The 27,152-nt window shown below is 39.1% G+C and overlaps 1 protein-coding gene across 2 annotated transcripts in view; it reads right to left on the reverse strand.

Annotated features, from left to right (window-relative positions):
* The window catches only part of SLC39A10 (solute carrier family 39 member 10), a 144,981-nt gene extending 119,362 nt beyond the window's left edge, over window positions 1–25,619 (reverse strand). Inside the window, exon 1 of one of the 2 annotated variants that reach the window (XM_060622741.3) lies at window positions 25,507–25,619. Coding sequence is in view for 1 of the 2 variants with exons in the window: in XM_078451066.2 (XP_078307192.1) it covers window positions 25,507–25,552 (46 nt within the window). In the remaining variant the exon portion in view is untranslated. The remainder of the gene's footprint in view (window positions 1–25,506) is intronic. The other variant, XM_078451066.2, reaches the window with a different exon arrangement.
* Window positions 25,620–27,152: the final 1,533 nt, after the last annotated feature.

The raw sequence follows: 27,152 nt of genomic DNA on the forward strand, positions 1-27,152 counted from the left end.
AATATTTCAGAGGGTAGAGGGAAGTTTTTATAGCGAATTGTGTTAAATCGGTTTCAATAGGTTTAACCCCCCAAAAATCCACATATAATATTCTTTTGGCTAGCTTTCTTACATATTAAAACTTAAAATTATGCAGAGAAATTCTCAGGCTAAGACATGTTTTGGCCTAATTAGCAACACTTGAGACTAGCAAGCAGAACTCTGATTTTAAAGATAGCACTTATACTTGAGGCAAGAACTAACAAAACTGGCCAGACTTGATTTCTATCAAGGTTTCCTTGGAGGCAGTTAAAGAAAAAGAAGAAAAAGAACTGAAATGACAGGAGTAGAGATGGACGTTAATAGTGCACAAATTTTATGTGGACTTAGATGCATTAATTTAGGAAAATATAATGCTCTCATCACTTTTGGAGACTATCCAAATCAGAACTCTCGTTAATAGGTTTCACAGTCACAAAACAGTTACAATCCTAATCCAGACATCCTGGTTTTCTGGCATGCAGTTTATCTATAGCAATTTCACAGGGTGTTCTAAAAGTCACAAACTAATGTTGATTTGCCTGAATTTTGAAAAGAAATAAACATGAAATATAACTTTTGGGGGGGGGGTGGTATGGTGAGGCTATTCTAAAAAGATTTATAATCTTGATTGCAAGTACTGCCATTTTTATTCCTGGGCCACAAAGATCGGCGACATCTCTTTTAAAAGATTCATACAAAGAGGCACCTGGGAGGATCAATTAGTTGAGTGTCTGACTCTTGTTTTCAGCTCAGATCATGACCTCCCAAGTTGGGCTCTGTGCTGAGCATTGAGCCTGCTTAACATTCTCTCTCCCCCTCTACCCTTCTTCCTAACTTGTGTGCTCTCTCGCTCTCTCTCTCAAATAAATAATGAAAAAATAAATAAGTGAAAGATTCATGCAAAGAAACAAAACTTTTGTGAAGACAAAGTACATTAAAAAATTGTAATTATTGGGGCACATGGGTGACTCAGTTGGTTGAGCGTCCAACTCTTGATTTCAGCTCAGGTCATGATCCCAGGGTTGTGGGACCCAGCCCCACTGATGATTCTCTCTCTTTCCCTCTGCCCCTTTCTCCTGCTCATTCTCTCTCTTTCTCTAAAAAAATAATAATCAATAAATAAAAATTGTAATCACTAAAGAATGTACTTCCGTTAGAAAAACTTCAGTGCCATGATCTCCCTTACCTCTGGCCCCCTCCCTTACCCATCCTCAGCTGTCCACCATGAAATCAAATGTGTGCTGAACTCTCCTTACATGTATTTAAGTTCTTTTCTGCTGGGTATTTTCTTCCAGAACATTAATGAAAGGCGGTTTGCATGTACAAAGAAATGATCAGCAATCTCTTGAAGTTTAAGTAACCAGGAAAACTGTACACAGCAAACCTTGCAGTGATAGATCTAGAATTGACGCAAAAGGGAGGCCGTGCAATCTGAATGGACTTTCAACTTACTGCTCAGATGTGACTGTCCGGTTGCTAGAGAAATAGATACACTGATTAGATTTGAGATTATTTTTCAGCCAGGCCACTGTTTAGAATTCCAAGGGGGGGGGGGGGATAAAAATAATAATCATAGTCATGCTATAGATCATGTATTCATTCATTCATACAACAAGTATTTATAGAGAACTGACAGTTCAAGTACTTGGGATACAGTAATAAACAGAAACTGTCAGTCCATCAGCCAATTTGACTTAATTACCATATACAGAGCACTCCATCCAGAAATAACAGAATCCACATTTTTTTTTCCCACTATGCATGGAACATTCAAGATACATCAGATTAGGTTTAAAATAAATCTCAATAAATTTAATGATATTGAAAATTTAAAAAAACTGTCTATGACCAAAATCAGTCATCTTCTAGATACTTTGAAAATTCTCAAATAGTTGGATTAAGCAACATACTTCCAAATAACCCAGGGTAAAAAAAAAGGAAAATATTTTGAAGTCAATAAAAATTAAAACACAACAGGGTAGCTGGGTGGCTCAGTCGGTTAAGTATCCGACTCTTGATTTCCACTCAGGTCAGGATCTCATGGTTCATGGGATCAAGCCCCAAGTTGGGCTCTGTGCCAATAGCTGGGGACCTGCTTCGATTGTCTCTCTCCCTCTCTCTGCCCCTCCCCTCCTCATGCTCTCTCTCTCAAAAAAATAAATACATAAATAAGCATTTTTTTAAAAAAAACACGCAACACAGCAAAATGTATGTAATACAACTAAAGTAGAGTTTGATGAGAAATTTATGATACTAAATGCTTATATTAGAAGAGAAGAAAGATCTAAAATGAAAGAGGGGTTGCTCAATCAGTAAGGAATGTGACTTTTGATCTGGGAGTTGTGAGAGCCCCACATCAGGTGTGAAGATGACTCTAAAAAAATAAATAAATAAAATGAATGATGTAAGAGTTTCATATTAAGCAACATATTAAGAATTAAGGATCAGGGCGCCTGGATGGCTCAGTCGGTTAAGCGTCCGACTTCGGCTCAGGTCACGATCTCGCGGTCCGTGAGTTCGAGCCCCACGTCGGGCTCTGGGCTGATGGCTCGGAGCCTGGAGCCTGCTTCCGATTCTGTGTCTCCCTCTCTCTCTGTCCCTCCCCCATTCATGCTCTGTCTCTCTCTGTCTCAAAAATAAATAAACGTTAAAAAAAAAAATTTAAGAATTAAGGATCAAAAAAAAGGGTCAATGCCTACATTCTTAATAAGAAAGAAAGAAAGAAAGAAAGAAAGAAAGAAAAGAAAAGAAAACAGAATTAAGAATAAGATCATAAAAGTGTTCAAATAAAAGAAAAAAGAACAAATCAAACCAAAGTAAAACAGGAAAAGGAAAAAAGATAAAGAGTAGAAGTGAGTGAATCAGAAAATGGACAACAGAAAAAGAAAAATGAATGAAACCAAAAATCTTTTTAGATGAAGTAAACAACATTACTCATTAGGTTAATATAAATTAAAATCACATAAATCACCACTATATGATGACTAAAACTTAAAATAGTGATAATTTGGTATCAAGTTTTGGTGATTCTGTGAAACAAGTGAGCCCCTTATACACTGCTAGTGGGAATGCAACATGATAGAGTCACTTTGGAAAACTGTTTACAGTTCCTTAAAAAAATTAAACATACATTTGCCACATGATCCAGCACTCCCTCTCTTTGGTATCTACCGAAAGAAAACAAAAACATATTCACACAAAGACTTGTGCATAGACGATGTTCATAGAAGCTTGTTTGTAATAGGCAAAAAAATGAAAACAACCCAAATGTCCATCAACTGATCCACTGATAGATGGTAGACTTGTACAGTGGAAAAGTATTTCACAACAAAAGAATAAACTACGGATATGTGTAATAATGAAAAAGAAAAAAGTCACTGGCCATGGAAAATCTCAAAAGCATTTTGCTGAGTGAAAGAAGCCAAAGACAAAAGAATACACACAAAATGATCCATTTATATGAAATTCTAAAAAGTCAGACTCTAGCGACAGAAAGATGAGTGGGCCTTTCAGGGACTAAGGGAGGGGGGAGCAGAGGATTAACAGCAGAGGGGCAGGAAGGAAGTCCTTGGGCGGGGGGTGATGAAAGTATTCTGTATGTTGATTTTGGTAGTGGTTACGGACCATTATACATTTGTTAAAACCCTTCCAAATGTACACTTAAAATTATTAAGTTTTATTGTATGTAGATTATGCTTCAATACAGCTGAAAAAAATAGAAGCTATATAAATGACATGAAAAATCCAGTGTAATCAAAGGTAGATTTTTAAAAACCATGTTGCTAAGTCAGTTTCCGACATGCTAAGGAAATCCATCAACTCCTATCACTTCTTTTGAAAAAGAATGTGTGAAAGCACCAGCATTTTCACATTTAAAATTGAAGTTACAGGGGCGCCTGGGTGGCTCAGTCGGTTAAGCGGCCGACTTCGGCTCGGGTCATGATCTCGCGGTCCGTGAGTTCAAGCCCCGCGTCGGGCTCTGTGCTGACAGCTCAGAGCCTGGAGCCTGTTTCAGATTCTGTGTCTCCCTCTCTCTGACCCTCCCCCGTTCATGCTCTCTCTCCGTCTCAAAAATAAATAAACGTTAAAAAAAAAATAAAAAAAAAATTGAAGTTACATAATTACTAAAGAAAATAAGACGGGAAAAGCAAACAAAAAAATCAAACGTGAAAATGAAAAAAATGATTTCGGTATGAAGCATTTAATTTTCTTTTAGGGTTTATTTATTTTTGAGAAAGATAGCGTAAGCAGGAGAGAGGCAGAGAGAGAGGGACAGAGGATCCAAAGCAGGCTCTGTGCTGACAGCACAGAGAATGATGTGGGGCTTGAACTCACCAACCGTGAGATCATGACCTGAGCAGAAGTTGGATGCTCAACAGACTGAGGCATCCAGTGCCCCTCGGTATAAAGCATTTAAGACATTAAGAAAAAGCAAGCCAAGAGAAAGAGTATTGTTCAAAAGTCATGATGGAAGAACTGTTTATAGCAAGAAAGGAAAAGCTTTATCTTTTTATCAGGAGGCAGAATAAAGAGAAAAGTCCAACCAGATGGACAGGGCTCTGCAGACAGCCTTAGCATTGAGTTTGTGGCTGCCGAATAGCATAGGCCACCTCCAGAATGTATATGCATGCATTATCTAGGGATCTGGTGTTAATTAAATCTCAGTTTTTGCAATCAGCCTTGTATTCAGAGTAGACTTGTTTCTGGAGAACACACAGCCAGCCACCAAATTGATATTCAAGGGACCATTTTTTTTCCTACCTCAGTACTAGAACTGTGTTCCTTGGCGTTCCCCTTTGCAGTTAAACCTACAAGCTCTGGGGAATGAAGATTCCCTGGAGATTCATAGCAATTATCCTAACTTGCCTAGCACCACATTACTGCTGACATGCCCCAGCTGACCTACCTCTGCTACTCACGTCTGATGAAGCCACAAGCTGTCCTAAGAGAGAAGATATCTAAAAGACAGTATACTGTTGACTTAGGAAATTTCATTTTCTCCTTAAGTGTAGGTATTCTTTTAACCTAGATCCATTGTACCAGAACTTTTCCCTCTATTTCTTAAACTGGTTAAAAGGAGGTACTGTGTATCAAATGATATTTCCTCAAACAGAATGATTTTGATGGATGCTTATTCCTGAAATACTGCTGTCCTGAATACTTGAGGGCAAGACTCTGAGAAGGTCTGACCTTGGAAGAGAGCCATTCGTGTCCAGTGAAAAACAAGCACGTTCTTGAAAATACTGCCAAGCATGCACAGAAATAAGTAATTCTAGTGCAACAAAATACCAGCTGTTCCTGAGGTTTCTGAGAACCTTTGGCAGCTTGACGTACAGAGGGGAGATGATCCCTTACCTGTACCTGAGTCCAAAGGGACTGAACAGAACAGCTCACTGAACTGATGGGCAACAGGTTAGAAAAGGGTGAGGTGTGCCAGAAGTGGAGTCAAATGTGAGGCTGTGAGAGACCGTTAACATTCAACTTCCAGGAGCCTCTTCTGCCAGAAGTACCATGAGAGTCAGATCCACTGTTACCCAGATTGCTGCCCAGAGAATGCTTTCCAGAAGCTGAAGTTCCAACACACCCAATATTTTGGCTCTGTCACTGAAGATGTGTTCTCAGGCCATAGCTCTTGTTCAACTGAGGTGTTGTGACTAGTTGTGTGAGATGTGTCTCAACCAACTTGCTGTTCGCAAGTCCTAATTGGCATAAATGTCCTGAAGTTTACTTAAAATATTCACAAGAGTGGATTCATAGCTTTCTTGGATTTACTGGCATTCCATTCCACAAGCCGGAGTGTGATTGCATTGTAGTCAGTGGATCCTGGAATTATGTACAACCTTGGGCACAACCCATGTACATCAGCAGAAAGATGGAGAAAGACTCCCATAAGGCAATGGTACAATTGTTAATCCAATTTTTCTCTTTTTTAAAAAAGATTTGCTAGGACCCAAGAAAAAGTAATAGTCTCAGACTTAAATAGGGAGACAAGAAACTTGGCTAAATTAAAAGCATAACAAGACTTTTAATTAAAAAAAACAACAACAATAACACCTTTCCTCTTTTTAAAGCAAGCCCAGAACACTATTCTTTTTTTTTTTTTTTTAAGTTTATTTATTCATTTTGAGAGAGAGTAAGAGAGAATCTACATGGGAGGGCAGAGAGAGGGAGAGACAGAGAATGCTGAGCTGAAATCAAGTCAGATGCTTAACTGATTGAGCTACCCAGGCACCCCCAGAAAACTATTCTTATGGCTTCTTCAATTAATTCAAGATGAATGAAGTTTCAAAGACACATATCTAAATGCTTCCTTCCTTTTGCCATTTTCCCCAGCGCGTTAAACCACAGACAGTTTGACAAATAAGGTCAGAATTTGAACTAGCACACATTGATCATTAAGTTCTCTGAAAGAAAATTGCTGATCAGGTGGGGGTGTCCAGTTTCCAGGGGGTTGAAACTAGGACATTTTGATTTCTGTTATGTAAAAGGAAACCTAACAGCAAATATCATTGAAAAGTTTTCCATTTTCTTTGGAAGAGATTACTTGGAAGTATTACCATATCCCTTGTTTTTCTTTGTGTATCTTGTCTTTTTGTTAGTCTTAACATCGAGTTATCTGGCCTCCACATTTTTAGGCACCTACTGCAGAACAATGAACTCTCATTAGAACACTGTCATTAGTGGAGTATTAATATAATTTGATTGAGGTTTTAAATTTAGATAACCCAGGCTGCAATAATCGTGAGGATCATGACTTAAGAGTAGAGACTGGCTACAATTTTCCATAAAGGGTCAAGAAGTAACTATTTTGGGTCATATGGTCTCTGTGGCACCTAGTTGACGCTACTTTTACAGCATGAAAGCAGCCCCAGACAATGCATAAACAAATGTGTGGCTGTGTTCCAATAAAACTTCATTTGCGGCTGCAATTGAATTTCATGTAATTTTCATGCCATGGATATTCTTCTTTTGATTTTCTTTCAACCATTGAGAAATGTAAAAATCATTCTTTGCTTGCAGGTGGTAGAAAAACAGGTGGTGGATATTGGCATATAGAGAGTGGATTGTTGACCTCTGACTTGGAATCACACTAGCCCACATAACGCCTTATAATTGCTGTAAAAAAGACAAGGCACAATGCCCCAAAACAGGTGTAAATAATTAAATAGTAATTTGGGGTAACTTGCACATTGCACTGTTTGGATTCATCCTCAGAAATCCCTAAGAGACTGACTGTTGGAATCACGGCTTCTCAGTTTTCCAAAAAGTACTAATACTAAAAATCATGCAGGATCGAGGACTTTGGCATAGGTGAGACAAAGCTGTCCTGCCCCAAACGGGATAGGTCTTTCTCATTCTATTTTGTCTGAAATGTTGTTTTGAATTTGGCAGTCTATTCTATAGCCTCTTTTCCCCAAAATTTTCTCATAAAGCTAAAGCTTCGGGAAGGAGTGCCTGTTGGTACAGAGCCCTGTTCCTCAAGGATATAGTTCTGCAATCTAAGAAGCCAGAGAGATAGGCTTAGGGACTACCACAGTCAAATGAAAACTTAGATAAAAATTTAGTTGCAGAATTCCATATAGTTAAGCTTCTACCAGAATTAATTGTTCTGAGAGTAACTGCTACAATGAAACCTTATGTCATTTATGCTTTTCTGTAAGAAGGGGAAACCCTGTATAAGGTTATTAATACAGAAAAGGAATGGTTTCAGAATGAAAATATAGGAAAACAGCAGGATCAAATGCATCGAAATAGAGTCTTTCGTATTTAATACCAAGATAACAGAGAAGCTAATAGCAAAGAGAAATTTCTCTTAAAGCTTCAATTCTTAGACCAATGTGCATATTTAAATTACCAAATGGCTCCAGTTGTTTTTTACTTCAGATTCTTTCTTTTAGTTGTACTATCTAGTATGAGTCTTTGTTTCTCTGGGTCTCTCCTCTCACCCAGCCCCCCTGATTTAGCAAGATTTACCAATTGACGTATTTCTGTTGTTTTCTCCCTAAACACCTACTCTCTCAAAGGCCCAAACCCAAATCTTAAATCAGTGCTGTCCACTTCCAAAAGATTCTTCTGTAACTCTTAATGCAAGCACGTGATATCCTCTTTTAAGAATGTAAACCAAAATTATACCCTGAAGCTACAATAGTCTGTACCCTGGTGAGTTACCATGACAACCCTCAGATTAGCTTCAGGAAAACAGTAGTTTCCTCCTCTTTCCATCACTGCGTTACACAGTCCCATTTTGCTCTTTGGGTCCTATCAGGGGGGAGATCAGTGCGAATTCTTCTGCTTGAATTTGCTTCTTTGAAAAGATGAGATTGGAAAAAGAGGCTACCCTCTCCTTGAAATGTTTGCAGTCAAGGCAAGAAACCTTGCCAAAATTCTGGAGTCAGATTTTGCTTTGCAACCTAATTTTTTTTTTTTTTTTTTTTGTACCTTTTCTTTTTAACATCATGGGTATGGTAACAAATCTAAAGTCCTGTTTTACAATAGCGGGTGCCCCACCTTCACAGCTTTACAAATGCAGCCAATGACTCACTTTGGGAGGTTGCTGTCTTATCTTGAAAAGAGTTTGGAATCTAGGTACAGTGGCTCCGTGCTTTTGTTTTAGTTGTAAACACACTAGATTTCCAGTCAAAAGGAAAACAATGCCCTCTTCCCTCCCCCTCTCCCCCATGGTCCAGATCTTCAGTTAGAAATGTCATCTAGAAATGTTCTTCTAGACTTGTCTGGTAACTAAGCTGTTGGGGCATTGGGCCAAAAAGATGTTAAGCCAGAAGTAGTTCTTCTCTGGGGCGGGGTTCAACCTTAATTTATTATTATTATTATTACTATTACTATTATAAGAAAAAAGAAATGAACTGCCCATGTGGCTCTTTTGGAAGGCTTTTAGAATCACATACGAAATACTATAAAGTCTGGGCTGCCTTCAGATATTTCATTTTAGAGCTCTGCAGAAGTGTTTAAAATTTAGGGATTTGAACAGTGCAAAATACAGCTTGGTCCGCTGAAAATTGTTGTCACCTGCTGACAAGTGTCTTGAACATTTCTGTTCATTGGTGTCCAGGGCCTGAATCTGTGTTTCAGCTATTACACACCTGCCCTTGAGTCCTGGAAACTTCAATCGCTTGAGTTTCACAGGCAACCATGGGCTATTTACTTATAGCAGGTAATGATTCTCCACCTGAAATACCCTTATGGAGAAAATCTATTACGCACATAGCTTTATTTATGGATACTACTTCCTAAACTTTGAACACTTCGTTGTTGGCCATTGAGAACTGAAAATACAGTAAAACCTTGGACCACGAGGAACTTGTTCTGCTGTTGGAGAAATGAATAAAATACTGAGCCAAAGATAGCCAACAGGACTAAAACAAGCTGTGGTCTCTAGCTTAGAGACCCCTCTTCTGGGTTCTTCTTGCCCTGTTTGCCGTGTGTGCAAAAACCCCCACAGATATGGAGGCTGACAACTATAAATTACCCTCCCCACTTGCATTCGGTGCTCGATCCTTGGAGAAACAGTCTCCTCTGAGACCGCCGATGTTAAATAAATCTCTGATCCACCAAGATCTCCAAGTGCCGCTTGGTTTTTCCACCAGCATTCCAGCCTGGTTCCGTAACATATTTGGTTACCGACCAACCAGGAAACCCAACCACGCTGTTGCCACCGGTTTGGGAGAACGGCGAGGTGGTGACAGAATGAGGAATCTCAAGGGAGAAGGAGCGCCCTGCCTGAATTTCAGCAGTCTCCCACTCGGTTACCTGAGGCCATCCCCCAGTCTGCCATTCCCACTGGACTCGAGGAGACTTGGCAGGTGAGGACCTGGACCCAACGTCGGAACCGGTAAGGCTGGGGCCTGATCTAGCCAGGTGCACTCACAAGAGTGGAAGGGGCACCTGATCACTCCCTGAGACTTCAGAAGTCTCACAGGTAGGAATTCTGTGGGAGGGAATGTAATAACCTCTGGTGTGTATGTGAGTGTGAACGTGTGACTCCGTCTAGCTTGCCTGACGAGTTTGATTCTGTGGCTCCACAGGGGGGCACGCTTAAGGTCCCTGAAAGCCCATGGAGTTTGAGTGGGACTGTCTGAGATTCCGTGGTGAATGGCACAAAGTCTATGGCTGCATCGGGAGAGTTTCCGATCTTTAGGTCACAAAGCTGAGACCGCTAGGGCTAAGTGTCACTTAAGTTCCTTTGGGACATGGCCAGACGGGCATCTGACTGGTCTCCTCATCAGAGGGGGCACCCCTATCCCTCTGTATGTCTTTGCAACTCTGACTCACGGGAACATTACGGGGTCAGGACAGAGTAAAGAAGGGGTTTTGGGGAGACTATGAGAGTGACATTCATAGACTCAGATATGACCAGACAGCTTTAAGGAACTAAGGTTGGCTTTATAAAACATGGAGCCATAAAGCCCCTTGGAAATGGTGGCCTGGTACCTCGCTTACAGAGTTCCCAGCAGTCTCACCAGGTGAGTAAAGCAGGTCACTTCCTGGCAGGTGCAGGAACCTCAGGATATTTTGGGGACCTCATAAAGAGGAATTCACCCAATTCTACAGGTATTGTAGGCCTGTTTGATGGCAAGTATTTGGCTTGGCTTCTGGCCTGAAAAAGGCTACTAAAAGTTCAACTGGGAGATTCCTTATAAAAGTTCCAGCAAAGCAAACTTTAAAAGATCTTCATGATCAGTCGCTATTCTTGAGGAGCTTATGTAAATTATTAGGCCAGGTTTGTTAAGACTGACTTGTTCTACAAACACATTGGTCTCAATTTGGCTATCTCTGGAAAGAGGGGTTTTTAGAGAGAAAAACTATGTTTCAGCAATGCACCGTTATGGATGTGAAATTCTATTGATTGTCTTTAAATGTTTGTTGTTTGCCTAAACTAGACAGCTTGAGGTAAACATCAGAAAAATTGTCATAGTGTTTCATGTATAGACAATCTTCTGTGCTTGTTATTCTGTGGGGATAATAATAAGACCCCATAGGCATATGATTATTTAAACAACTGGAAAACAGGATGGATCTCTAAATATGCAAACCATATCTTCCCTAAACCTGATCTGACAGTTACCAGAAACCCGCCCCTTTCAAAGACTTGGAGGTGGACTTTACAGATATACAACCAAATAGAGGATTCAGTTTCAGGTATCACCCCCATGGGTCCATCACTCCAGAGTTAAGAAGGCCAACTCAGAGGAACCCACAACCTGGCAAAGTGATCCAGATCCAATCAACCTGCTTAAACTGACCCTCAAAAGGACACTGGCCCCTGAGATCTCCAGCCCTGCTCCAGCCACACCCTGGAAGCTGGCTGGTCTGCGCACGACAGAAGCTTGAGGAATCAACTTGCGGACCAGGACCAGGGGTTCGGATGCAACTCTGCCAGCCCTTGCCCCTTACTGGCGTCATTGCCCTGATCTTGCTTCTTGCTGTTGGGCTAATGGAGATTGTACCAATGAACTGGACATGGAACGGATGGCAGACTCCCTGGGAACCCTACAAAGCCAAATAAACTCCCTGGCAGCAGTGTCCCTCCAAAATAGGCGAACCCTCGACCTCCTCACTTCAGAAAAAGGAGGGACTTGTATCTTTCTGGGGGAGAAATGTTGCTATTTCATAAACCAGTCAAAAATAGTTACAACTAAGGTTAAAAGACTCAAGGATAGAATTCAAGGTAGACAACAGAAAAGTATCAATCAATGGAAAGGATGGGATCTCACAGATTGGGCATCCTGGCTTCCTGCCCTGGCGGGGCCCCTCCTCTCCATAATTTTACTTGTATCCATCGGCCCCTGTATATTGAATGCCATGGTATGTTTTATTGAAAATGCTGTTGCTCGCCAAACTACTGCACTCAGCCTTCAAGAATACCAACGTGTAAAACTGAAAGGTGATACCTACTAAAAGTTTTTTTAAAAGACATCAAAGGGGAGAATGTTGGAGAAATGAATAAAATACTGTGCCAAAGATGGCCAATGGGACTAAAACAAGCTCTGGTCTCTAGCTTAGAGACCCCTCTTCTGGGTTCTTCTTGCCCTGTTTGCCAAGCACATGAAAACTCCCACAGATATGGAGGCTGACAACTATAAATAACCCTCCCCACTTGCATCTGGCGCTCAGATCTTTGGAGAAATGGTCTCCTCTGAGCCCGCTGGGGTTAAATAAACCTCTGATCCACCAAGATCTCTGAGTGCCGCTTGGTTTTTCTGCCAGCGTTCCGGCCTGGTTCCGTAACACTGTGAGAGTTCCACAGGACGAGCAAACATTTCTAATAAATTTTAACGTGATAAACGAGTGATGTCTTGCAATATGAGTAATATGCGATGCTGAATGTCACATGATCACAACTGAGCTGATGGTTCTTGAAATTCACTTAAACATGCAAGTGCTTTGAATTACAAGCATGATTCCAGAACAAATTATGCTCACAAAGCAAGGTTTTACTGTATGTGGTAATTAAAAAAAGAGGGGGGGCACCTGGGTGGCTTAAGTGAGCGTGTGACTCTTGAATTCCGTTCAGGTCATGATCTCTGAGTTGTGGGATTGAGCCCCACGTTAAGCTCCATGCTGGACCTGGAAACTCTTGTGATCTCAGCACAACTCAGGCTGTGATCTCACATTTTATGGGATTGAGCCCCGCTTTGGGCTATGTGCTGAGTGTGGAGCTTGCTTGGGATTCTCTCTCTTCCTCTCTCTCTGCCTCTCCCCCACTTACGTTTCTCTCTGTCTCTCTCAAAACAAATAAACTTTAAAAAAGTTAAAAATAAAAATAAAAGAACTATAAATAAATACATAAAGAAATAATAAAAAAGAGGGAAATGGGGGTTGCCAATAGAAAACTGATTTAAGGAGGATGGCATATTAGCAAAAAGACAGGAAACTTAAAAAGTAGAAGAAATTACAGGCCCCTGAGGTCCATTTGGATGGTGCCCTGTGTGAAAAAGGCAGTTGAGATTTGAGTGAAATCTAATGGCCTGAACTTCAGGGTGAAGTTATCAGCAAAAGAGTTTAAGACTAGATCAACATTTAGAGAAAATTAAGATATATCTACGAGGGGGAGCACCTGGGTGGCTCAGTCGTCTCAGGTCATGATGTCACAGTTCGTGGGGTCGAGCCGCATGTCAGGCTCTGTGCTAATAGCTCAGAGGTTTGGATTCTGTGTCTCCCTCTCTCTCTGCCCCTCCCCGCTCACACTCTCACACTATCTCTCTCTCAAAAGTAAAAAAAAAAAAAAAAAAAAAAAAAAGATATATTGGGGTGCCTCAGTGGCTCAGTCAGTTGAGCGTCCGACTTCAGCTCGGGTCATGATCTCACAGTCCATGAGTTCCAGCCCCGCGTCGGGCTCTGTGCTGACAGCTCAGAGCCTGGAGCCTGCTTCGGATTCTGTGTCTCCCTCTCTCTCTGCCCCTCCCCTGCTCATGCTCTGTCTGTCTCTCTCTCTCTCTCTCTCTCTGTCAAGAATAAATAAACATTAAAAATTTTTTTAAATAAATAAATAAACAAAATAAAAATAAAAGATATATCTACTTGGCTACAGAAGTGGCCAATTATCTTTATTTATCTTCAATTAACAATATTTTATTTAACAATAAAAATAATTCAGAACTTAAACTTTTATTAGTTATCAAAATTATTGTACATTAAAACAGCTTGCAGATTGGGATCAAGAATCAAAGATGCGAAAACAAACTACTATCGCCCATGTCAATAGAAGAAAAATAAAACTAAAGGTTCACATGGTCTTGGAAGAAGAAACATAATCCCCTTGAAGCTCTGTAGAGTGGAGACCTTTGAGCATACACAGCAAGGTACAAGAAAAATTAATCCTGTGAGCACCTTTTATTCCTGATGTGTCAGATATTAGGTTTCATTAGTGTGCTCGTGGCATTGCTTTGTTTTTGTGAGGCACAAAACAATCATAAAGCTTCTTGTGTGGTTCCTTGTAACCTCCATTTGCTGAACACTGTTTCTCCTTGAGGTTTTAATCTTCTAAATCACATACTTTCTGTGAGAGAACTTGTCAGAGATCTAAACTTGGTATGGGCCTCCTACAGTGGCTTAAATTTTTTAAGTTGGAAGAGGGTTTGTACCAACACAGTTAATTCACACGTCAGGCCTTCCCACAGCCTGGAGTCTGAGCTTCTATCCCAGGGAGTGGACACCCCCCAGCACACTTCCCAGTTGTCACTGACCCAAAACGCCTACTGATCTGTCTGGGCCTGTAAGTAATTTTCTTTTATCTTTAAAATTGTACCCTGGCACAGCTAATATAAAGGTGCAACATATTAAAAAAAAAAAAGAAAAATTAAGAACACAAAGCAATTCCAGCGGAGAATATATAACACAAGGCAGGGTTTGAAAACTCTTTATGTTATCTTCTAAGTTCAACGGTAGTTCCCCAGGAAACACATACACTATTTAATCATCCTATCTTAATCTTTGTATTATACAACTTGTATAATAAGATATAACTTATCTTTGATTCTTCCACTTCCACCTTTCCAATGTGGGCAGCACTTAAAAACTGCACATGCTTTTTAATTGTCTTAGGGTGCCTGTTAACATTATATGCAAATTTATCTGCATTTATTTTCATTGTTTATTGTCCTTCCTAACTTCCTTTTACATTCATTTAATATTCCATTTCATCATTTCATAAAAGTGTTTTGCAATTCGAATCAGTTCTTTTAATTGACTGGTTTAGAAGAGGAACTTTTTTTAGTGTTCAGATTGTCCTTTGATTTTTCTGAATATATTCCCTCATCACATCATTCAAGTGTTTTGGAATTAACGATCAATTCAAGGAGATAAGGTCATACTAGCAATGTATCTTTCCCATTACAATTTTACGTATTTAACTGACTTAACAATTTACTAGTTCAATTTTCTGATCAGCCTGGAAATCTTTGCTGATTAAATTGCTTATTTTCTGACTAAATTACACACAAGCGTCAGACTATCTGGCTGTTAACTGAAGGACTGAGGTGTGTTTACTCTGCCAATTACCGAGATGTTATAACAATCAGCATACCTATGCACCACTGTCTGTAGCTACAAATTATTTCACAATAGAAATTAAAAAGATTTTTGTTGTTGAAATTTTTCTTTTTTCTTTATATATGAATATATATACATATATATTTTTTTTCTTTTAAGTTAATTTATTTATTTTGAGAGAGAGAGAGAGAGCAGGGGAGGGGCAGGGAGAGAGGGAGAGAGGGAGAATCCCAAGCAGGCTCCTCACTGACAGCGTGGAGCAGCCTGACACGGGGCTCAAATTAATGACCAGTGAGATCAAGACCTGAGCCCAAATCAAGAGTCAGATGCTTAGCCAACTGAGCCATCCAGGTGCCCCAGAAAGTTTCCTTTTTTCTAATTTGAAAACTATCAGGTGAAGGGATTAAGAACATGCCACCCTAGGGGCACCTGGGAGGCTCAGTTGATTAAGAGTCAGACTTCTGCTCGGCTTGGCTTATGATCTCAGGCCGTGATCTCAGGTTTGCGGGTTTGAGCCCTACATTGGGCTCTGCATTGACAGTGCAGAGCCTACCTGGGATCTCTCTCTCTACTGAAGGAACTTAAGAAACAGAAGATGAATGAGGGGCTATTGGGTCTCCCTCTTTCTACCTAAAAGCAGGCCATAAAATTTCCAAAGGGAAAAGCACCCTCCCTCAACCAGGAAGAGAACAGTCTTATCACCAGGGACTGGAAGTCCTTTCATACACGCATATTAAAATAACCCTTATCTTCCACTAGTTTCCCTATCGTATAATTCCTAATCACTGTCCCACAATTCACTGGGACACTCACAATTCACCCTAACCCATGCCCCTTTGTGTTATCAGATCCTCACAATTTATCATTCTTTGTGTAATAAGTTTTATGAGCTTTTGAGCCTGATGGCTTCTTCAGGTCTTCATTTTCTTTTTTTTTTTTTTTAACGTTTTATTTATTTTTGAGAGAAAGAGAAACACACAGAGTGTGAGTGAGAGCAGGAGTGAGAGAAAGGGAGAACCTGAAGCAGGCTCCAGGCTCTGAGCTATCAGCACAGAGCCCGACGCGGGGCTCGAACTAACAAACTGTGAGATCATGACTGAGCTGCCCAGGTGCCCCAGGTCTCCATTTTCTATCTGAAGACTTCCATGCATTTGTAAAAAAATATATTAAATAAATTTGTATGTTATTCTCCTGTTAATCTGCTTTATGTTGCTTTAATTCTTAGACCGGCCACAGAATCTAGGAGGGAAAAGAAAATGTTTCTCCCTGACCCAGCAAAGTTCAAACATACACACATACATACACACACACACACACACACACACACACACACACACTTCTTCCACAGTTTTGCACAGAATTGAAAGAAATCTTGAGAAGATCAAATCAAACCTGTAATCTGTCTTATTGGTTCTTCACAATTATAATTCTGTGGACCACACTATTGGCTCATAAGACCTTAAATGAACAGTTAACCTGGCTTAGAGATATGGCAAAGAGCCAGTCACCTGAGTTGTGTTTCTTCTTACAAAGACTTCCTTTGAAAAACACAGATGTAACAATTTAAATCTTCAAATGAATAATTGCCTGTGTGTATAACACACATCAGTAATTTAACTTCCTTCATGCCAAACACTTACATTCTTCCCTATAGTTAGTAATTCCTAGCTTGGTTAATCTGGTAATGATGAGAGATGGGGCTGGAAGAGGGAAGGGGATAAGGTATGTGAATCTCCAGATTAAAGGTGGCAAAATTTCTCCATGGAGGGTCAGTTTCTATGATGTAGAAATTCAAGTTTATGTCTTCAAGAAAATATTCCACTAATAGCCCAGAAGCACTCTGCCATTCTTGATTCTTGGTCCACTGCCATTCCCCATGACATCAGTTCAAATATTTATATAGTAAGGAAATACACACTACATTACTAAGTATCCTTTCCATGGTCTTGGTACTAATTTGTCTTAAGCATAGGGTGGGTTGAACATAAGAAGACTTACCCGGCAACAGCTTTCAAGGTGCTTTAGGTCCCAAGAAAAAGGATGCAGTTTTGCTCTCCCTTAAATAACTATTCTTCTATCTTGGTCAGTGGAAGACAGGGTGAGAGGTCAGAATGCTCTCAGCCAGGCTCAGAGTAAGTATTTCTGCCCTGGTCTTGGGAGGGGTTTGCAGTCCTAATTAGCATCAAAATGGCTCCCCATCTAACCCTAATCCACTGCATATTTCTAGCTTTTGTGATTTTTATAGCCTGTTAATTCCCTCTGTTTTCCTTGGTATATAGATGTTATGTTCCTGAACTTCCAAACTTGACTTTATAATTGTATTGAATTCTCTAGGGTTATAAATTCACATTTGAGATTTAAACTGACCTCAAGATTTACACCTTTGAGTTGATGAAATTCAGGGCTTTGAGCCCAATAGTTTTCACTGTAAAGAGAACAAATCTCAGAGAAAACAGTGCTGGCATTGTGGGTTCTGTCCCTTCAATTGTGGCTCCCACAAATTCAGGGTTGGCTTTTTTCTTCTTGGAGTCTACATACTTCCTTAGAACTACTGAGATGTGAAGGTGTCAGGAACGGGAGAGTGTAATTCTAACATTTTACTTCTCTGTAGATATTGCGGTCTCAAGGAGAGCATGAATGGTGGGGTGGGGGCGGGTGTGTGTGTGCTCACTTCTAGTCCCAGATAAAACTGAAACACTCAGGTCAAGAGGAAATTTAAAACCCTAATAGAATAGGCATCATCATTCACACCAACATCAACAACATTATTGCAACTGGTAATTTTATAGCATGTTTACTGTGTCTCAGACATCGCACTATGGAGGAATTATCTCATTTAAGGCTCTGAACAACCTCGTGAAGAAAGGGCTGTTACATTTCCATTTAAAAAGGAGAAAACAACAGTTTACTGGGGTAAATTGCGTAATTTACTAGAGATACTATTGAGTGGTACTACCACGCTATAATCTAAATACAGACCAGCTGATTCCATAGTTTCTGCTCTTTAGCACTCACCAACGAAAACTGGGCCTGCTGAGCAATTGCCTTTTAGAAATAAAAGTGATCACACATATTGAGTATCTCCTTGAACTTGATGGATTATCATGGCCACATTATATATTTTATTTATAAAGGTTTTTCAAAAGTTATTTGTTATCTAGTCCTCTGACCTGACTGCTATTGATAATGAATCAAGACAACTCATCAACTCTTTACCTGTGGAAAATATATAAAAGCTTTATATATTTTCCACAGGTGCTTTACCCTGTGGAAAATATATAAAAATTACACATAAATCAAGAATTAGGGAAAGCATGTACCAGTGATCATTTTTACAGCAAAATTATTTAACAAAGTGGGGTTTTTTTTGTTTGGTTTTTAATTTTTTTTTTCACATTTATTTATTTTTGAGAGACAGAGCGTGAGCAGGGGAGGGGCAGGTAGGGGGCTGGGGGGTGGACACAGAATCTGAAGCAGGCTCCAGGTTCTGAGCTGCGGGACTTGAACTCATGGATCTTAAGATCATGACCTGAGCTGAAGTCGAATGCTTAACTGACTGAGCCACCCAGGTGCCCCCAAAGTGTTTGTTGTTTTATGGAAAAGGAGAAAACATTCCTTTTTGACAGTTACCTATTGTTATTTCAGTTTTATAAATTTATAAAAGTAAACCTAATCACTTTAGTTATTGTGCCAGAAAATCTTCTGCATTTAAAACTTATTTTTGCCCTAGAATACATTCTAAAAATTGACATTTCTAGTTATCTTTGGTTTTCTCAGATATCCCATTAATATCTTTCATGCATTTGCTCATCAAGTTGCACAGATTTCCAAACAGGATTAGCAGTCAACAATTTTGCTGTTAGCTACACCAAGAGCAACCTTGGAGGATGTTTTGCTTATTTTCTGCTTTAGAAAATGTTTTATTGTTTTAGTATCATTTGGTATGAATATCAATCTGGAATTGAAACATATACATTTCTTATTTTTTAAAAAGTGATACATAAACCATTAATGATAATAATAAATGCTTAAAGGAATTTGTTTTTACTGTATTTATCCCAGTTACTGAAATACTTTTAAAAAGCACTTAGTCTTCCTAAAACATTTATATCTATACGTATATAAATTGTATACATATATTACATAGTACATGCACTTATATGTCAGGAAGATTTTATAGAATCTAGGAAAGAAAGCCCACACATTGCTTTTTTATGAATATAGAAATATATAACTTCTTTCAAGAACTGAAGTACAAAATCCAGGGTAAGGTTTGTCGTTGTTGAGAAAATACATTTGCACTTCTAATAAACTGTTGCTCTCACAATAACAGAGAAAATAGAATTGTTCTGAAATTTTTTCTACTTTAAATAGTGTCCTCTTTCAATATGTAGTAGTATTTTTTTTTAACTTTGAGTACATTACCTTCTAAAATGCTTGTTATTTATTTTCAGCATTCCATCAATCTGCATTTACTTTTTATCTTTTTAATTTTTTTTAACATTTATTTATTTTTGAGAGAGAGACAGAGACAGAGTGTGAGCAGGGGAGGAGCAGAGAGAGAGGGAGACAGAATCCTAATCAGGCTCCAGGCTCTGAGCTGTCAGCACAGAGCCTGATGCGGGGCTCGAACTCACAAGCCATGAGATCATGACCTGAGCCAAAGTTGGACGCTTAACCAACTGAGCCACTTAGGCGCACCATAATCTGTATTTACTTTTTTTTTTTTTTGACGTTTATTTTTATTTTTGAGACAGAGAGAGACAGAGCATGAACAGGGGAGGGGCGGAGAGAGAGGGAGACACAGAATCGGAAGCAGGCTCCAGGCTCCGAGCCATCAGCCCAGAGCCTGACGCGGGGCTCGAACCCACGGACCGCGAGATCGTGACCTGAGCTGAAGTCGGACGCTTAACTGACTGAGCCACCCGGGCACCCCTGTATTTACTTTTTAAAAAATAACATGAATTGGTTTTTATACTAAGTGACACAGGATTTGCTTAAAAAAATTTTTTTTTTCTTGTTTCGGGAAGCAACAGGTACTCAGATTATTGAATCTGTCAAGCAGTTTTTTTTTTCTTACTTTTGAAGCAGGAGGGAAGGGAAGCTTAGGAGACAAATTAACCAAAGGAAAGCCATTTTGGCTTTAGGCTGACCCTTATTCTAAAAGTCAGCAACTTATACAAGGAGTCACAAGATCTGACTCAAATGGAAGACCACAAGACCCCGCTCCCTCCAGCAGTAGAAGTCATAAATGCTGGGTATTCTTAATATTTCTCCCTGTGGGTAATTCCACAACCCTAACACACCCTAACACAATGGAAAAACCAACCACCTAATGTAAATTTTAACCCAAAGTTAAAAAGTATGCCCCTCCCTATATGGTTAGCTACATTTTTTTAAAAGATTTTATTTTTAAGTACTTTATATACCCAACATGGGATTTGAACCTACAATGCTAAGATCAAGAGTCAAATGCTCTACCAACTGCACAAGGCAGGCACCCCTGTGGTTTAGCTAATTAAAAAAAAAAAAACCCAACAAACAAACAAACAAACTTCTAAGACCCTTTGTTAGAAGCAGAGGGAGACTCCTCTTCCTTACCTGGGAGGAAAGACTGCTACTTTGTCTGTAAAGTAGCTCCTTTCTTACTTTTATATTTAATAAATCTTTGTCCCTTTCTCTAAATGGCTTGCTCTTGAATTCTTTCTTGCCCAAAGACAAATATTCTCTTGGGGAGAGACCTGAGGCCCTCCCTCTCAGAGCCTCTGCCAATCTGGCATCACTTTGAAGTGATGGCCTTCTCACTCTACTCTAATTTTTCTTTCTTTCCTTCCTTCCTCCCTCCCTTCCTCCCACCTTTTCTATTTTTCTTCTTTTCTGTTTCCTTCCTTCCTTCCTTCTCTGTCTCCTTACTTTCTTCCTTTTTCTCTTTTTTGAGAGAAAGAGTCTTTTCTAATTTTTTTTTTTTTTTAAGTAGGCTTCATGCCCAGTGTGGAGCTCAACATAGGACTTGAACTCAACTCATGACCCTGAGATCAAGACCTAAGCTGAGGTCAAGAGCTGGATGCTCAACTGACTGAGCCACCAGGCACCCCAGAAGACGGTATATTAAAAGGAGGCAGTCACAGAGTCTTGACTCACTTAAGGGCTGTTAATAAATTTTAGTAAAACACTGGGGCCATTTAGAAGCAACATGTAGCTGTATTTGTATTTGAGACAAAGAACAGTGCATATTCTTTTGACTTCAATACCAAGCTAATGGCTAGATAACCGAAATTTTTGAAAATCCCAACCTTTGTTGGGAGACCATAGATCAATGTGTAGGATCTCAGGAAAACTGAGCTTCAATAATCTTCACTCTAAACACACATGGCGACAGGGAGTAAGAATGCTCTTTATTGTGCAAAAAGCAGAAGTCTATCATTTTACTTTCTTGATAGCCTAGCATAGTTAGAGGTCAAAACAGGAAGTGCCATTGTTAACAGGCAGAAACATGAAAGTTCTGTTCTTAAAAACACCTTCAACCTTCTTCCCCATGAGGACATTTTGAATGCAGGAACTCTGGGTGGGACCATATGGCTTCCTGTATTCTCTTTAATCAAAGTGGTAAAGTTTGTTTTTGTTTTAAAATGCAGTTAAAGGAAAGACATTTGTCGTGTCAGAAGAGAACAACATTCAGTTCCTTTTAGATTTTTATGAGCATCTGTGATCATTTGTCATATGTGGCTAAAAAATGACCAGTACTGATGAAATGCCATTTTATTTTTAGGGAAAACCCTCAGCACACTTTCCCAAAATAAGTTTTAAAAAAAATCTCTGCTTCTTTCCAGGGACGTTTTGTTCATGGCTAAATGTGGGTACATACACTTTTATGATAAAGACCATCTTTTTGCCAAAATATACTGAGGTAAAAGGCTTAAATGCTATGGTCTGTGGAACTGATGATGTAGAACTCCATTTTCTAGGTTTCTTGTGCACAAATACTAATAATTCATTCTTGAGACATTTGGTTGGCTTGAAATAATATTTTAAACAAAGAGAAAAATGTCATGAACCTGAAAAATGAAGGGAAGGCCAGGAAACAAATAATACGGTAGATAGATATCTCGATCTCTGAACTTTCATTTCCAACCCTTCAAGTTTTCTCCCAGCCTATGTGTGATGGCAAATAAATATTCTAGAACAAAACTAATCATTCAAAATAAGGATAGGCATAATTTACTTTAGGTAGAATGAATCCAAGCAACTTTTTCTCTTTTCCTAGTGAAATAAGACTATTTCAAACAAGGATATACTGATATATTGAGGGAACATTTTCAGCCCAAATGCTTAATTAGAAGTTTGTCTTTATTAATAACCTGTCATCATACTAAAAATGCAACTTAATGCAGTAACAAAATAACAGACAAAATCCTCAGGGGTGCCTGGGTGGCTCAGTTGGTTGAAAGTCTGACTTCGGCTCAGGTCATGATCTTGTCGTTTGTGGGTTCAAGCCCCACGTTGGGCTTTGTGCTGACAGCTCGGAGCCTGGATCCTGCTTGGGATTCTGTATCTCCCTCTCTCTCTCTCTGCCTCTTCTCCCACTCAGGCTCTGTCTCTCTCTCAAAAATAAAATAAACATAAAAAAAAATTTTAAAAACCACAAAATCCTCAGATAATAGACTAGGGAATTAAGATAAAAAACCCTTTTACATATCCAGATCCAGTCAAGGACTTGACAAAGGACCCCATTTTATGTATTTTTCATTGTGATTTTACATATATTTGAGTTTAGAGTTCCTTACATGTTGGTTTCTGCATACAATCTGTGGAAAAATAAGTTTTCTTTTTTTAAGTAGGCTCCACCTCAATGTGGGGCTGGAACTCATGACCTTGAGATCAAGAGTTGCATACTCTACTGACTGAGCCAGTTAGGTGCCCCTGGAAAATAGGTTTTCTGATTTTCCTTTTGGAGAATATGAAATGACTGGCCATAATGGAAAATAAGAAATATTTTGCATAATTATCGAACTAGTCTAAGAATAGATGCTATTGTACCGAATCTCTTAATGCAGTCATCAACTGGATCTTTTTTTTCTACCACCAAAGTGTAAACGAAGTAGTTATAGGACCAAAATGAAACTTTCAAGAGGTCCCTTTATCACACATGTGTTATTGTAACTAAATGGGCTTGAAATTCTATTTCTCATGTGCAAAAACCAAGGGAAGCAGCAAGAATTAGCAGAGTAGAGAATGGGAGAGTGATCATCCCAGAGTCTCAATGTTTCAGAGTCTGATGTGATCACAGGGCCATTTAGTTTAGCTTCCTACCTTTTTACTCTCCAAGATCCTGGTGTTTCTGTTTTGTTTCACAAGGGGAATTGTAAACTTAATAGGGTTTATTTATGCAGTTGGAATTTTGAAATAGAGGGTAAATTAGGAGGAAGGAAGACTTGATTGCTGGATCAAAGTTCTATTAGAAAACCGCGGGGTTCTTATAGAAAGAAATTAAAAAGCTTTAAAAAGTTGTACATTTAAAAAGTATTTTACAGGGGCGCCTGGGTGGCTCAGTCAGTTGGGCGTCCGACTGAGATCAGCTCAAGTCGTGATCTCTCAGTCCGTGAGCTCAAGCCCCGCATCGGGCTCTGTGCTGACAGCTCAGAGCCTGGAGCTTGTTTCAGATTCTGTGTGTGTCTCTCTCTCTGACCCTCCCCTGTTCATGCTCTGTCTCTCTCTGTCTCAAAAATAAATAAAAACGTAAAAAAAAAAAATTAAAAAAAAGTATTTTACAATTTACAAACACTTTAGTCTTTTAAAAAAATTTAAAAATTTATTTGAGAGAGAGAGAGAGAGAGAGAGAGAGAGAATCTCAAGCAGGCTTCACACTCAGTGCAGAGCCCGACTGGGGGCTCCATTCCACGACCCTGGGATCATGATCTGTGCCAAAATTAAAGCGTTAGACTCAACTGACTGAGTCACCCACACACCTCTACAAAACACTTTATTATAAAATTATTTCATTTACATATACAGTGAGGGAGCTCCAGGGTCTATTAGCAGAGCTTTGACCATAACCATGCATCCTGTTGCCTGGTCTAAGACTCTTTGCAGTTTTTCTTTTTGTTTCTCTCTCCCGGTATCCCTCTCTCCTCCTCCCCCTAACCCCAGTGATTGATTCCGAAACTTACGTTATGGATTCTTAACAATGTAGAGGACTAAAAATTTTTTGAGGGCAAATTTAGTGTCCTACTTACTTTTGCATCTCTAGCATCTAAGCCAACATAGTGTGTTTAGCTAATATTTGTTGAATGAATGGAATAAAACACAAAGACAAATTAAAACAGAACTGTCTTTTCAGATAGTAAATAAATGAAAATAGAAAATTAATATTATAGATTTTAGACAGCTATTCAGAATATCAAGTAATGTTATAGATGCTATGTATCATCTGATCTCTCTGTCATCTATCTTGTTAGCCTCATTCCAAATAGTACATTTTATCATTTGTTATTATTTAGAAGTTTTCAGGTCATTAAGTCATAATTAAAAGAAAGATTTGTCTTGTTTTATTGACCGCATAGAAGTTAGAATCTATTCTTCAGTAACATAAGGTCTATTGGCATACAACAAATAAAAATGGTCATTGTCAATTATTTCTCAATAAAATGGGAAAAATGCTCATAATTACCTGTCACATCTCAGAAAGTATAAGACTGTGACCATTAACTTTTATTCTATTTACGTTAGTTTTCCTTATTTATTGCTGTTCTATTTCCTTTATGAATTTCACAGGTTTCTGAAAGCATCGACTGATCATTTTTATATTATTCCCTCAGCCTGGCTTATCCATAAGTAGATTGCAACTGGCAACTGGCCGTGCTTAGAGAAAACAAGTTTTCATACACGTATTTTGTTCTGCCTGCATGTCTAGGTAAAGATCCTGGATGTGTTGAGTTTTATTTTATTTCTGCAAAGTCTCTATAAGTAAATATTTGGGTGTGTGACTTGGAGGAAAATTCAGAAAGGAAGAACTAATTTATTATTTATTTCAGACTTAAGAATCATTGAGGTCACGTCCTAGCAAGACACACGGAGAGAAAGGATCTCAAAGAACACCCAAATTTTACAAAACTAAATCCATACGACAAATAAAGAAGAAATATCCAGTATCCAATTTAGATTCTCTAGATCCACACCAAGGAAGAAAATACAGAAACGAATGGGCAAAGCTGTAATTTTGCCAGTTTAGGTACTGCTGTTAGGAAACACTACACGATGCCATCTAGTGACAGGTGACCAAGGTCTGATCAATCACATAGAAATGATGGGGTGAGGAGGTGAAACGCCCAGGATGTTGTCTGTAAGGAGAAAAATCCTTCTGAGAGAATCACATTCAAGAGATTAGTGTTATTTCTCCGGGTCCACAGAGTGTATGAAAATTTATCAGAAAGCGGCAGCGCGGGGATTTTTATTTTGAAATCCTGTATTGCCACCTACCTCCAAATCTGAACCTCCTCCTCCTCCTGCCGCTGTCTTTCACCATCCAGTCCGCAGCTGAGCTCAGAACCGAGGAGTGTCCTCAAGTCATAGCCCCCCGTAGAGTGACAGGTGGTGGAGGTGGAGCACCTTAGAAACCAGTCTCAAAAAAAAAAAACAACTTCAGAAAAAGGAACCAAGATGATTCCTAAAACAATCTGTACCCAATTAAAAATAACAACAATCATAAATAAACTGCTGGAAAGTTCAAAGAGTAAAACTAAAATAAGGACCAGAGGAAGTCATCTTTGTTTTTCTCGGTCAACGACAGTGCAGACCTGATGCTGTCTTGTTCCTGGTACCAAAGCCTCACTGAAAATGCCAGAGACCTCTCTCTAAATGGCTGTAGCATTGTGCCCTAAGGGAAATAATTTTCTCCAACATTTCTCATCTTTTGTAAACAGATGGCATAGGGATTTTTTTTTTTTTTTTAAGAGAAAGACCAACAATCTGTCAACTCTGGAATTCTCATAGTCCAATAGTTTCTTTTTGGTTAATTTTTCACAACTAGATGAACCAGTGCTGCGGCCATAGGTACATTTAAGAAAATGAGACACTTCCCTGTATTCACATATATCCGATTAAAGCTCGATAGGACTATCTCAGTCGCCTCAGAAAAACATCAAGTTGAAAACCCTTGTGAAATGAAAAGAAAAGCTTATCAAAATCTCCAGCTTCGAGTGCATCTAGTTGTTTTCTTTTTATTGTTGCCTACATGCTGTGATTGGAGCACAATGTGTGGAAATTGCATAACCATTATTTCCACAAATCAAAGCTATTGAGAAATGGAAAGGCCGTGCAGGAGCTGCTGCATGAAATGTTGACTTAAAAAATTCTGCCTTTATGTCTAAAGTCTTCCCTTCTCTTTTTTAAGTACTGTTTAGTTTTAACCATCAGTGGGTTTTGTTTTGCTTTTTAACTAAAATCGGAATTAGCCACAGGCCAAATAACATTTTTTTGAAAAGTGTTGTCTGTTTCTTATATTTTTCTTTCCTTCAACTTTATTTTATTATGTTTTGAAATCTGGGTTAGTCTAGGCAAAGCGTTCTTAATTCAAGTATTGGAACCATCAAGATAACCTCTGTGCAATTTTCATGCCTCAGGGGGAAGTTTTGGGTGCCCTCAATCCAATCCACTCCCCGTTAGGGGTGGTGGGGAGGTGTTGAAAGAATCCTCTTTTTACTTCTTTTATTTTTAAAATATTAATCAGTCAGATGTTCATCTGGGTCAAAGTGGGTTAGGCTGGGGATGGCATGGGAATCTCTTAACACCTTCTTGGAAATCCCAAGGTGCAAATGGGTAAGTTACTTAAGAGTGAAATGCACCTTTGTTGGGAGAATTTTTACTAGGGTATTCTGTTAGCCTTTTCAATGTTTAAAGTCATTTTGAGGAAGTAACAGTCTGCAAAAAAAGGCATAAAATTTAGATGTGTTGCACTTTCCAACACCCGGGAGATAATGAGGGTAAATATCTTTTTAGGTTCAAGATTATGATCAAAGATTGTTTTCTTCTGTAATATTTCTCCTTGAGGTAGCATTTTGATGTTTTTAAAAGTAAATTGCAGAGATTATAAGGTTAAAATACTGAATAAAGCAAACATCTATGAT

This window comes from Panthera onca, chromosome C1 (assembly GCF_046562875.1).
Source record: "Panthera onca isolate mPanOnc1 chromosome C1, mPanOnc1 haplotype 2, whole genome shotgun sequence".
NCBI lineage: Eukaryota > Metazoa > Chordata > Mammalia > Carnivora > Felidae > Panthera > Panthera onca.